Source organism: Rhincodon typus, chromosome 22 (assembly GCF_021869965.1).
Source record: "Rhincodon typus isolate 14 chromosome 22, sRhiTyp1.1, whole genome shotgun sequence".
Lineage (NCBI taxonomy): Eukaryota > Metazoa > Chordata > Chondrichthyes > Orectolobiformes > Rhincodontidae > Rhincodon > Rhincodon typus.
Genome location: NC_063353.1, coordinates 44,816,830 through 44,830,577, shown reverse-complemented (window position 1 = coordinate 44,830,577; position 13,748 = coordinate 44,816,830). Strand labels below are relative to the sequence as shown.

General features: G+C 41.5%; 1 protein-coding gene across 1 annotated transcript in view; it reads right to left on the bottom strand.

Annotated features, from left to right (window-relative positions):
- Positions 1 to 13,455, bottom strand: part of LOC109923121 (protein kinase C theta type-like) — a 19,681-nt gene extending 6,226 nt beyond the window's left edge. The window contains exons 1-2 of the mRNA XM_048610004.1: positions 13,323 to 13,455; positions 690 to 889 (exon numbers count right to left, since the gene is read on the bottom strand). Coding sequence (XP_048465961.1) covers positions 690 to 889; positions 13,323 to 13,437 — 315 coding nt within the window. The 5' untranslated portion in view covers positions 13,438 to 13,455. The remainder of the gene's footprint in view (positions 1 to 689; positions 890 to 13,322) is intronic.
- Positions 13,456 to 13,748: the final 293 nt, after the last annotated feature.

Genomic DNA, 13,748 nt, shown 5'->3' with positions numbered 1-13,748 from the left:
GAAACGTCAGCCTTCCTGCTCCTATGATGCTGCTTGGCCTGCTGTGTTCATCCAGCTCTACACCTTGTTATCTCAGATTTTCCAGCATCTGCAGTTCCTACTATCTCAATATTCTCAGTCTGCCTGGATGGGTGAAGCTCCAACAACACTCAAAAAGCTTGACACTATCCAGGATGAAATGCCCCGTCACCACCTTCAACATTCACCCCCTCCACCACTGATGCTTAAAATTTACCATCTCAAAGGACAAGGGCAGCAGATACATGGGAATACCATCAGCTGCATGTTCCCCTCCAAGCCACTCACCATCCTGACTTGGAAATATATTGCCGTTCCTTTACTGTCACTGGGTCAAAATCCTGGAAGTCCCTCATTAAAGGCATTGTGCTGTCCCTATACCCCAAGAACTGCAGTAGTTCAAGAAGCCAGATCACCTTCTGAAGGACAATTAGGGAGAGGCAATAAATGCTGGTCCTACCAGTGCCATACACGTTCAATAATTGAATAAATAATATTCAGTTTGATTTGACCAATGCATGCATTTGATCTCTATATCCCCATTGCTTTCTCCTTACTGACTTTAACATCCAATTGTACCAACAGCTTGGAACTTGGTTTAAAGTCTCATCGGAATGTCAGATCCACTGCCACTAGACTATGCATTAACACATCAAGTATGAAAGCTTTACCCAGATGTCTGCTTTTCCTTGATTGCGTTTACATTTCTCTGCCAGGGAATTCAGCTCCACTGTGGTTTCGGAGATCAGCTCCACACTTTTGCCCTTGATGAGGATGTGCATGACTCGGCCTTTGTTGATGTGTGCATCAAAGGTGCTGTTCCAAGGAGGGTACATTGTGGGCTTTTTCTGCATGAAGATCTGCCCTTTCTCTGTTGAAGTTATTTGTACATGTTAGAGGGAGTGAGGCAGCAAGCACACAGTCAGCAATCAACAGCAAGCAGTTCTCAAGCAAGAGACTACACATTGAACTGGAGCCTTTTAATGTAATAAAATATCACAGAATGCTTCACAGCAGCATTGTAAAATATAACACTGAGCCACGTAAAGAGATTATAGCCAAAGAATCATTTCTCTGGGTACCTCCATTTTTTTGGTTACTTTTACACCCTCCTCTTGAAAGATCTCTGTTAATCAATAATAATACTCTGATTTTTATTGGAAGATGTGTAGCCCCTTGCTGAATCCCTCCCAAACAGATAACATTACAGTTAGAAACTTGTGATAACTTGCTCTTATGTGTACCCTTTGTTTGGTTGGTATGAACCCGTTCTCATTACATTTTCATTCAAATTACAGGATACTCCCCTTCTCCAACTGGGTTATTCCCCAGTTGAAATTTCCACACCAATGATGTTCTTTAATTGAAAACAACAAATGCTGGAGATCACAGCAGGTCGGACAGCATCCATGGAGAGAAAGCAAGCTGACATTTCAAAGTCTAGATGACTCTTCCTCAGAGCTGAAGTGAAGCGTGGAGGGGCAAGTATTTATGCTATAGTGGAGGGGTTAGTGGGGTGTAGGGTGCTGGGGGAGATAGTTCAGATTAAGTAATTGGAATGTGAGAATGGCAGAACAATGGTATGTCCAACTTGAAAGAACAGACAGTCCCACTGGGGTGGGAGGATGGGAGAGGACAGAGAATGTAACAAGTAAGGCTAAAAGAAAGGAAGGAGTGGGAGTTGGTTCACAATTTGAAGGTGTTGAACTCAATATTACGTCCAGAATGTTGCAAAGTGATGAAGAGTCATCGAGATTCGAAACATTACCTTGCTCTCTCTCCATGGATGCTGCCTGACCTGCTGTGATTGCCAGGATTTTTTATTTTCAGTACACATTGCAGCAACTTGCTCCTACATTCTGTTCTTCAGTTGACTAGTCGGGGTCAAGCTATGGCAGCCCAGTGGCATTTGAGCCCATTCCCACTGTGTAATAAAATGCAGCGGCCAGGAACTTCCCAACATTAACCTGGTTCAGGTCTAGAAAACTGCAGAGTATTGGTGGAAAAATTAAATCCCTAATTTCTCAAAGTGACAAGGAGCATTTGTCTTTCAATGCCCTGACAGACCAATCCAACAACATACTTGATATTAATAGCAACCTTCGTAGCGCACACATATGCCAGGAAATGATTATCTCTAAAAAGTGAAAATCTAGCCATGTCATCCAGTCCACTTGACTGGCACCTTATCCACACTGTCCACTTCCTCCACCACCGATGTTCGGTAGCAGCAGTGTGTGCCATCAACAGGATGCACTGCGGACATTTACTAAGCCCCGTCCAAACCCATGACCACCACCATCTAGGAAAACAAAAGGAGAGGGGCAGCCAATACATGGGAACACCAACCCCTGTAAGCTTCCCTTCAGCCACTCACCATTCTGAGTTGGAAATAGATTGCCATTCCTTCAGTGTCGCTGGGTCAGACTTCTGGAATTCCCTGTCTAACAGATTATGGGTCTACCTGCATTCCAACAACTGCAGTGGTTTAACTCACCACCTTAAGGACAACTAGGGATAGGTAACAAATGCTGGTCTAGCCAGTGATACCCACATCCCATGACTGAATAATAAATAATGCATTAGCAGAAGTTATTATGAAGTGAGATAACAATGGTTGATTACTTAACCCATTCATCTGAACTTCCCCATTTATATTCTATTAGACTAACCAATTACCTTCTCAGCTAAAGAAAAGAGAGGTTAATACAGTGTGATAAGTGAACATATGCTGATATCCCGACATTATTTTTAACACTGCAATCAGTAACATTCAGAGTATTATTAAAATGTCCTTCAGTTTAACTCAGTTGCCTGGATGGCTGGTTTCTGATATAAAGTAATACCAACAGCGTGCATGCTATTCCTCTGAAATTACTATGAAGAACTTCCCTTTGCAACCTTTCCCCTTGCCTGAGGTGTTAAACCACCAGCAGCCATCTCTATCTCTCTAATAAGAAAGGAGCCCTATGGTCCATGAGGGTTATGGGGACTTTACCATCCCTTTGAAATATCCTAGCAATTTGCACTCATAGGAACCATTGTTCTGTCTATTAGCACAGTCCAATTCTCTCATGCATGGTGTGCCTTAATAATCCTCAAGGAAATCAATATTAATGTTACATTGGCTCCATCCACTCTACTGATGCCACACACAGTGTGGGAGGAAATAAGAGTCCTTCTCCAGGTTTTAGAGTGAGCAGACATATTGTTTCAGCACCCTAATGGCCTAGTCATTATGCTTGACCAAATGTTGTAGTACTGTTATTCTCAATTCCTAGTCTATTGACACTAGTATAACACCACTTCCCTCCTGTGCAATAATCTTTCCTGTTATCTCAGATCAGTGTCTGTTCTGCAGATATAATGGTGGATTGTCTACCACTAATCACTAGAGACTCAAGAGAAAGTACAGATGAAGGACAACTGGGGACAGTGAACTTCCTAAAGCACTCTTTACCAGTAAAGGCAGAGTTAGTTAATTTCACAAAAGTGCCAGAGTGGTCATCTATCATAATATCACAGACAGTATGACTACTATTTGAACTCAAAGATCTCTCACTTCTCCAAAAGAATAATTTCAAAGCTTTATTATTTTCCATTTCTCTGTTTGCGTTGTTTTTGTGCTGGCTGAGTTAATGTCAGCTATAAGTGTAAGTTCCCCTCCAAGTCATTCACCATCCTGACTTGGAAATATATCGCCGTTCCTTCACTGTCACTGGCTCAAAATTCTGGAATTCCCCCCCTAATGGCATTGTGGGTCAACTCACAGAATGTGGATTGCAGCGGTTCAAGAAGGAAGCTCACCACCAACTTCTCAAGGGCAACTATGGATGGGCAATAAACGATGGCCCATGAGTAAATTAAAAAAAAATCATGTGTTAATATTCACAAGGTTTGGATAAAACATTCTGGCCTTGTGACAGAGTTTACTGAGAATTAATCAGCAATCAATGGCTGTGAAATGTTAAAGACGATAGATTTCAACCCAGTGCTTCAGTTTATTTTGACCGAGGAAGATTCCTGGTAGATACCTTCCCGGAGTTAAATGAAGAGCTTTTCTGGCAGCTGACAGCTATGTAATCCCTCTGGTGTCCTCAGTGCCTATGGAGTGATCGTCACTACTTGGATTGTACATGTAAAAGTCACTTCAGAAAGGCCTGCAATTTGTGGTGACACTTTTAAAACATGTTCATTTTAGGGCGGGTGGCACTGTGGCTCAGTGATTAGCACTGCTCCCTCACAGCACGAGGGACCCAGGTTCAAGTTCACCCTCAGGTGGCTGTCTGTGTGGAGTTTACACATTCTCCCTGTGTCTGTGTGGGTTTCCTCCCACAGCCAAAGATGTGCAGGTTAGGTGTATTGGTCATGCTAAATTGCCCATAGTGTCCAGGAAATGCAGGCTAAGTGGATTAGCCATGGGAAAGGCAGGGTTACAGGGTTGGGGAGCATGTGTCTGGATTGGGATGCTTTTTGGAGGGTCAGTGTGGAATCAATGGGCTGAATGGCATGCTTCCACTCTGTAGAGATTCTTTGAATAGGTAGAAATGCCATATTTAACACCAAATAAAGCAGCTTTTGTGTTTCTGTTCAAACTCTACTCAAAAAATTGTCCGAGGTGATACTTGCCGATTTATAGTAGTGCGACATTTTATGAAAGCAAAGGATGAAATCTGACTTTGGGCAAAGAAGTGCATGCATATGATTTTTTTTTGTGTGTGTGTGGGCGTGTCTGTGGGCGTGTGTGTGGGCGTGTGTGCGCACGCATGTGCTACTGTGGGTGCGTGAGCATATGCATGTAATACGGAAGGCAATAAGGAGCAGTATTGTGATGCCCCCTATAGTTGATATTCCTATTGACATTCACTATTTCTCACTTGAAGAATGGTTGCTTGGATGACAGATTAAAACACAGGCAGTGCCCTCAGAGCTGTACCCTGCACAGGCCATCGATTTGGGGAAGGAAAGGGGAAAAAACCTGGCAAGTAATTTATTGCAGTTATTTGAAAATGTATTTAGAAAAAGCTGGTCCAGCTTCAAATGGAGCATTGTGCCTGACTCTAGCCACTGCACTGTGAAGGCTCTAGAGATGGTGCAGAAAAGAGAGAGTATGAGAGTGCTTCCAGCAACAAAGACTTTAGTCGCCTGGATATATTGGTGAAGCTGGGACTGCTCTCCTTAGAGAAGGTTGAAACAAGCATCATTCAGTGTTCAAAATCATGAGGGGGGTTTAGACAGAGTGGCTCAGGAGAAATTGTTGCCAGACACCAATTTAAGGTGAATGGAAAATAACTGATAGTGTTAGAAGGGACATTTCATTACAATACAGCAAAGCAATACACTGCCTGAGAGTGTGGTGGAGACAGAATCAATTGGAGGGGGGGGTCAGTTCCAGGGCAGACATGATGGGCAGACTGGCCTCCTTCTTAAAATATGTCTCATTGAGTAAGTGGTCCTAATGGTGCCTTTTGTGATTCTGTGTCAAACTGCATCTGTTTGTACTTCCGTGGCACACTTTTACAGCATTGAACATGTTATCTAAGTGCGAGATATTGTCACATATTGGGCGTGGTAATGAGCAAAATAAAAAAAAGACCAGGAAATAATCGATGTCCATCGTTTAAAGGCACATAAAAGAAGTGGAGAGTGGAATGAATTGAAGTCAATGCCTGTACAATATCAAATAACCTTAACAATTGTCGGGAGATTGTGGAAGAAGCTCCCTTTGCTTATGTGGTAGTTGGAGGAAATGGGCTGTGCAGGGCAGCAATTCACAGCTAAATATAGGGCTGCTGCCTTCTGCCAAAGCCATGTAGATGCTGAGAGGATAGAGGGTGGAATGCTGGACTGGGAAATGCCTACATAATAGGCATGTATCTTCAGGGGACCTTACTTGTTGCTCACACAGCAGTTGCTTTTCAACCAAGCAGCTTATTTTAACCACAACGTAGGCACCACCTGTCACTTTCATTGGTATTTTGATTGAACGTGCTCCTGCATTCATCTCACATTTCTCTCTCTGGAGGACAAGCTTCAAAATTTACCAAACGTGTTCAAATGGGATAATCCAAAATTTCTCACTTTACAGGTCCTCAAACCTTAAATCTTCAGTCGTCTTCATTTCTCCTGAAAATACAGGGTTTTATTCAAAACTGGTTCTAAAAGTAGAGGTACAGAAATGTTGTAGAATAGATGAAGTCAAGTCTCTAGGCATAACAGGGCCCAAAAGGGCCCAACTGCTTTCTACTATCCACTGTAAGTGCCTTTTTCTTATATTATTTTCCAAAGATACATCTCAGTTACTATTAATGCAATGTATCAGCATCTTTTCATAAATATATCTGTTGGCTTTTGGGCAAGATTTTTGAGATAATCATCAACAACATCTTATTTCGCTTTGAAAACAACAAATGCTGGAGATCACAGCAGGTCAAACAGCTTCCATGGAGAGGGAGCAAGCTAATGTTTTGAGTCTGGATGACTCTTCATCAGAGCTCTTATTTCCTTTTGTTTCTTTGCTCAGTGCAATATGTTGTTTGAACACCTGAACCAAGAAATTCTGTAAGCGATTATTGCTGATATTATAGTATTTCATCAGGACCTGTGGGACATTTTAGAATTAGGTTTATGTCACTTTGTAAGCCTCCAGAAGCAAATGACCAATAAACAAATAATTGAAGGTGAAAGAATTTGGAGAGAGTTGGAAAGCTATGAGGCCTCCACTGCCACAGATCTGCAGTGATGGTTTGAAAACAATGTTAGATCTTGTACAACACTGTTTCAGCTACCTTTCTGGCGTCTGAGGTGGCTCTATATATTTGATTTTATATCTTATATCTGGATGTGCAGATTTGAACCATAATTTCTACACACTCAGGAACTTCACATATAAGTGTTTTTACTGAGTACAAGTCTGCTCCATACTTCTAGCTCTGGCTTTCAGATCTTTCTACAGATTGTTTATTTTTCTCTCAGCCCACACCCAGCCTTAACTAAACAAGAAATTCACCAAGGGTTCTCAGACAGTACCTTCCAAACCCATGACTACTCCCATCTCAAAGGACAAGGACAGCACACAGATGGGAACACCAGCCCCTGCAAGTTCCCCTCCTGACTTGGAAGTATATCATCATTCCTTCAGTGTCACTGGGTAAAAATCCTGGGATTCCCTCCCTAAGGACATTGTGGGTATACCCACAACACGTGGACTGAAAAAGCTCAAGAAAGCAACTCACCCCCAACTTCTCAAGGGCAATTAGGGATGGACAATCAGTGTGCATTGTGTATTCCACTCATTTGTACCACCTACTGAATAGTCTAAATAAATGCCCTTGGATGGAGTGCCAGAAGTTTCTTTGAAGTTTTTTTTAAAATTCATTCATGGGATAAGGGGTGTCACTGGTCAGGCAGCATTTATTGCTCATCCTTAATTGCCCAGAGGGCAGTTAAGAGTCAACCACATTGCTGAGGGTCCGGAGTCACATGTGGGTCAGACCAGGTAAGGAATGGCAGTTTCCTTCCCTAAAGGACATCAGTGAACCAGATGGGTATTCCCAACAATTGACAATGGATTTTAGGTCATCAATAGACTCTTAATTCCAGATTTTTACAGAATTCAAATACCACCGTCTGCCATGGTGGGATTCGAACCCAGGTCCCCAGAACATTATCTGGGTCTCTGGATTAACAGTCCAGCGATAAAACCACTAGACTGTTGCCTCCCCATTATTTGTGTGGGATCAGGAGGAGTGAGAGTGTTCCCACCATTTTTTTGTAACTTGTTCAGGGATGTGAGAGCCATTGGCTTGGCCAGCATTTGTTATCCACCTCTAGTTGCTCTGGAGAAGAGTTTGGTGAGCTGCTATTTTGAATTTCTTCACACACGAAGGCGTAGGTCCACCTAGTGCTAATATAAAGGGAATTCCAGGATTTTGGCACAGCAATGATGAAGGAACGGCGGTATAGTTTGAGGTCAGGATGGGGTGTGAAGTGGAGATGATCTTGCAGAGATGGTGGCTTTCCCTTGGACCTGCTGCCCTTGTCTTTCTGGGTGGCAGAGGTCACAGGTTTGGAAGGAATTGTTGGAGGAGCCTTGGTGTTGATGGTATACTCTGCAGCCACTGTACATCAGGTGTGAAGAGAGCGAATGAATGAACTGCCAATCTGTTTGATGATCCACCAGGGTTGCAGTTCCACCAGGATAGCTCAGCGTATGCTGGATAATTTCCCACCAAACCTCAGACTGCAAGTAGCACCTGGACGTTTGCAATTCACCAGCTGCATGTAAGTAAGGTTGTGTCTTAAAATGGTTTGGGGGCAGATCATAGTTACAAGTCAGCAGTGACCTCGTTCTAAAACCTGGCCATCTGTTTGTGACTCAACTTCAAAGAAAAGTCCTATCTCACTCCAGGTATATGTAGAATTGAAACTTGTATTAATGAACACACATAACTATTTTCTTTTGAGTGTTTGGCCAAAGTAAGAGGAGATGCGGGTATAGGAACCTGTGGCCCAAGCTAATATCCTGGGCACATGTGGTCACATCCCACCAATGCATCTAATGGATTCACAATTCAATTATTTATTATTTATATCATATAATTTATAAATGTATTATTTAATAATAAAAATACAGAATACTAAACTAATCTCAGTGAAACCGACCATTGTTGTTTGTTGCAAAAATAACATCCAATTTACTGTTCAGAAAGGGGTTGTGCCACCCCTATCTACAGAGTTCCCACTGTCCCCTGAAATTGCCAAGCAAGTACTCAGCTCAGTTGAAATTTGGGATGGGTAACAAATGCTGGTCTTGCTAGCGAGACCCACATCCTTTGTAGGAATAAGGATCGTATCCCCGCAGGAATATTCTTTCTATGGGTATGGGTGACTAGGCAACACTTGTAGTCAATCTTAACCCCAAGGCATGGCTCAGAAAGGAGTTTAATGATTGGGTTCCTCAGCTGCGATGCTTCTTGTGGGTCTCAGCGGTCAAGCCTGTAGAGAAAGGATGTGTTGTTGTGGAATTAATCTTGTCCAGTTGCTCAGAACTTTGTAGATCTGACATTTGGCAGTCTCAGAATGCTGCTGAGGGAGTGGTAAATTTAGATTAAATTTAGAGGTTGTGATAGTGTCACCAATCAAGAAAGCTATTTAGACCTTCTTTGGAGAGGAGACTATCTGGTACAATACTCAAAATAACATTTTCACAATTAAAAAGATCCCTTTGTAAGTAATAATATTAACTTGTAATTTAAAGGTTTGTCAGGACATTTACTTCCATTGGGTGGGCTTTTCACAAAACAATCATTGTTAAAGAAACAGGCCATTTAAAGCTCTGACTAAAAATCACTTGCACCATGTATTTTAAACAAAAATCATAGAAGCATATGAATTAAGATCAAGGGTAGGCCATTTGGCCCTTCAAGTCTGCATTACCTCCTGATTATTCCACATTCCGGCCTGCCTCTCATAACCTTTCGTTCTTTTTGTTTTAATCAAGAATCTATCTACCTCTGCTTTAAAAATATTCAAACACTCTGCTTCCACCATCTTTTGAAGAAAAGAGCTCCAAAGACTCAAGACCCTTTGTGAGAAAATGTTCCTTCTTATCTCTGGGCAGCCAGTGTTTATTTTTCGAACAGTGAGCCTAGTTGTAGATTCCCCCACAAGAGGAAATATCCTCTGCATATTCACAAGACCTCTCAAGATCTTACATGTTTCAATCAAGTCACCTCTTACTCATCTCAGCAGCTAGAAGCCTAACCTAACCCATTGCTCATAAGACAATTCACTAATTCCAGCCATTAGTTTCCTAAAACGTCACTGAACTGCTTCCAAACACTACATCATTCTTGAAATAAGGAGCTGAATACTGCACATAATACTCCACATATATTCTTACCAGTGCCCAGTATAACTGAAGGATAACCTCCCTGCTTTAATGTTCAATTCCTCTCGTAGTAAACAATAACATTAAATAGAAAATAGAACATAGAACAGTACAGCGCAGTACAGGCCCTTCAGCCCATGATGCTGTGCCAACCTGTTATCCTACTCTAAGATCAAACTACCCTGCTTACCCTACAATTTACTATCATCCATCTGCCTATCCAAGAGTCGCTTAAATGCCCCTAATGTATCTGACATTTTACTAGCTTTCCTAATTACTTGCTGTACCTGCATACTAACAATTGCAGTTCATTCACTAGGACACCCAGATCCTTCTGTAATTCAGAGCTTTGAAGCTTAGAACCATTTAGATAATATCTCCATTTTTATTCTTTTTCCCAAAACTTCACATTTCCCCATCTCGTTTGCTGGATATTTGCCCATTCACTTCAGTTATCTATGTCCCTTTGTAACCTCCTTATGTCCTCTTCATGGTATACTTTCTGACCTACCTGTATGTCATCAGCAAATTTAGCACTCATCCCTGTGGCATACTATTTCCAAACTCAAAAACAACCCATTTATGTTTAATCTTTGAGATAGTAAGACCTGCTGATGCTGGAGTGAGAGATAACACAGACCCGAAACATCAGCTTTCCTGCTCCCCTGATGCTGTCTGGCCTGCTGTGTTCCTCCAGCTCCACACTGTGTTATCTATGTTTAATTTTTGCTTCCTTTAGCTAGTTAACCTACTATCCATGCTAATACTTCCATACAGTAAGCTTTTATTTTCTACAGTCATCTTTGAAATAATACTTTCTCAAATGCCTTCTCAAAGTCTAAGAACAATACTTCTACTGGTTCCTCTTTATCGAGAACATGGTACTTCCTTAAGGAACTCCAGTAAATTGGTTAAATATGATTTGCCTTTCACAAAATGTTGACTCTAAAATTATATTCAGTCAGCCTGATTATCTTAAACATTTCTAATTTTCTGAGAACTCTGCTGAGCATTTGTCATAACAGCTTCTAATATCTTCCTTATGTCAGATGTCAAGCTCACCGTTTTCTGCATTCTGAATCCCTTTTTGAATAAAGGAGTTGTATTCACCATACTGTATATTCATATTCACTACTTTTCAATCTAAAGGAATATTCCCCAAATCTAGGGAATCTAGGAAAATTGAAACCAATGCAACAACTCTCTCACAAGTCATTTCTTTTAAGACATAGAATGAAGTCCAACAGGACCCAGGGATTTGTCAGTCCATAGTTACAACAATACCCTTTCTTCCATTTCCTGACATACAGCTGTTTCTGAGATATTACTTGTGTCCTGTACAGTGAAGACTGACGTAAATATTAGTTTGATTAATCTGCTATAAATCTATTTGCCATTATTTATTAAGCAGAATATTCAGGCCCTCGCTAAAGCTGAATTTGCAGCCGTGCACATTGTGATCTCAGGGTTTATACGGACCACAAATTTAAACATTCAATAAAACTTCCTTGGGAGAAATTATTCAGCCATCTTCGGTTAATATGTTACAGAATGAAACATTTGTAAATGTGAAACCGAAAACTTTGTGCAGGTTTTTGAATCTCTGAAGATAATTCAGGACTCCTGCCAGAGAACCAAAACCTGAAATTGCTGTAGAAACTCAGCAGGTCTTAGCAAGTGGGAAGAAAACAGAGTTAACGTTTTGAGTCCAGTGAATCTTCATCAGACTCAAAACATTAACTCTGCTTTCTTCCCACAGATGCTGCCAGACCTGCTGAATTTCTACAGTTAATTTCTCCTTTTGTTTCAGATCTTCAGCATTTGCAGTTCTTTGTCTTATTTTATTCCCAGCAGTGAAGATAGGTTACAAATGTATAGCCTCGATATTTCAGGCAGTTAACCCTTCATTTATGCAGCAGTTTGTGATTGTGGGGACACTTCTGCACAATGTGCTAAACTGGGAGAGAGCTCAGACAAATGTTCCATAAGATTTGAACACATTTACAGCCCAAAGATCATGAAGCAGGGATACTTTAATCCACTGGCATCAAAGCATTGCAAACAAGAAGGGAAATGAAGGGGGAACACTGAGCTATTTATACTACATGCATGGAATGACCACTGTGGTTACACTGGGCTGAGGAATGCCTTTGTCTGCCTCCCCTACCATCCCTCTCTGTACCAAACACAACTGTCTTTCCATCACAAGTCTGCTCTAGCTGCCCTCCTTCACAGCCACCCCTTGCTGCTGGAGGTCCCATTACACAAAAATAATCCAATCCAAGCGTTTCCACAATATATGATGTTATCTGAATCCCATCTGATATTCTGTCCTTCATACTCAAAATTTAACAAAGTTTTCGGTCGCTTGTTTTTCAATTGAAAAAAACAACATAAAACTGTGTGAAAAATGAAAGAGCTGCAGATGTTGTAAATCAGGAAACAAAACAGAAGTTGCCGGAAAAGCTCAGCAGGTCTGGCAGCATCTGTGAAGGAAAAAACAGAGTTCATGTTTCGGGTCCGGTGACCCTTTTTCAGAACTGAATTCTGAGGAAGGGTCATCGGACCCGAAACATGAACTCTGTTTTTTCCTTCACATAAAACTGAGTGAGGCAGTCAGCAATATTCCTACTGAGAGTGAAGAAATGTCAGAACTCATTAGCTGTCAACATTACCAGATGCAAATTGTTCTGTATGGCACTAGTAAGAAGTACATCAGTGCAAAATCCTTTTGTGTGTTGTTTTAATGAAGGCATTAATTCATTGAAAGCAAGATCAAGGCCTTTGTCAGAATATTACACCTTTTTCGACATGTAGCTCTGCTGTAGTCATTTATAAACGTGCAAAGCAATTTATTTTCTGAATTGATACAGTTGCAAATATCATTCGGGTTGCAAATTCATTTCAAACTAACAGCAATGTGAGATCACCTACAAGAGCTGAATTCAGAGGCTTTCAGTTTTACACAGGCTGCAGTATAACCACTGCTATTGAGGAAGCAGGTTTAAAAAGGTGGTGTGTGGCACATTCAAAGCCAATTTCTCTTATCTGTGGACATTAGGGACACACATATGTGTCGACTCCCACTTCCTCTGAGCAGGAACACTATATGGAGCTGGGAGAACAGCTCAGGTCTGCAATTCTTTGAGCAGAGAGCATCCTGAAATTGGCATTGTTACGCCAACAACTGCCTTAGATAAACAATGCTGTGTGAAACCCTGTCATATACAGCAGCTTCTGCAAATAATCCAGGATGCCAGACAAGTGAGAGTGTAACACATTGCTAACTGCACTATTCGCCTGTAGTAATTAATTGGGTTATCGCATAAACACACAAAACTTAAGTTTAACGTAACATTCAGAAAGGTGAAAGCACAATGTCAGTGGATGATTTGATAAGTCACGGCTTTACCTGTGTCCACTGGCTCTTTCACAATGACAGCGCAGTAAGGGTTCTGAACATCCTCGGCTTGCGGGCACGGACCGATGTCAAAGTTGGAGAAGCCAATACGAAGGAAAGGAGCCATTTCGGAAATCTTGACAGTCAGACCTTGGCATAACATATGAACAACTGGAGTTAGGCTAAGGAACAACCGAATCATTAAGCATCATAAGCGACAAAGAGAGGGTCTGACAGGAACCAATAGCTCATCGGAACCAACTGTTAACTTACTTCCTTCTCTGTGAGGACAAGTACGATAAAAAAAGAAGCTGGGTCAAGCAGTCTTATGTGTCACAAGGGAGGAGGAGTCATGTCATAAACTGGAGAGCACCCAGAGAGAAGGAAGTGGGGTTCGTTTCACCCTCCTGCTGAATGTCACAGCATCCAGGACAGTCA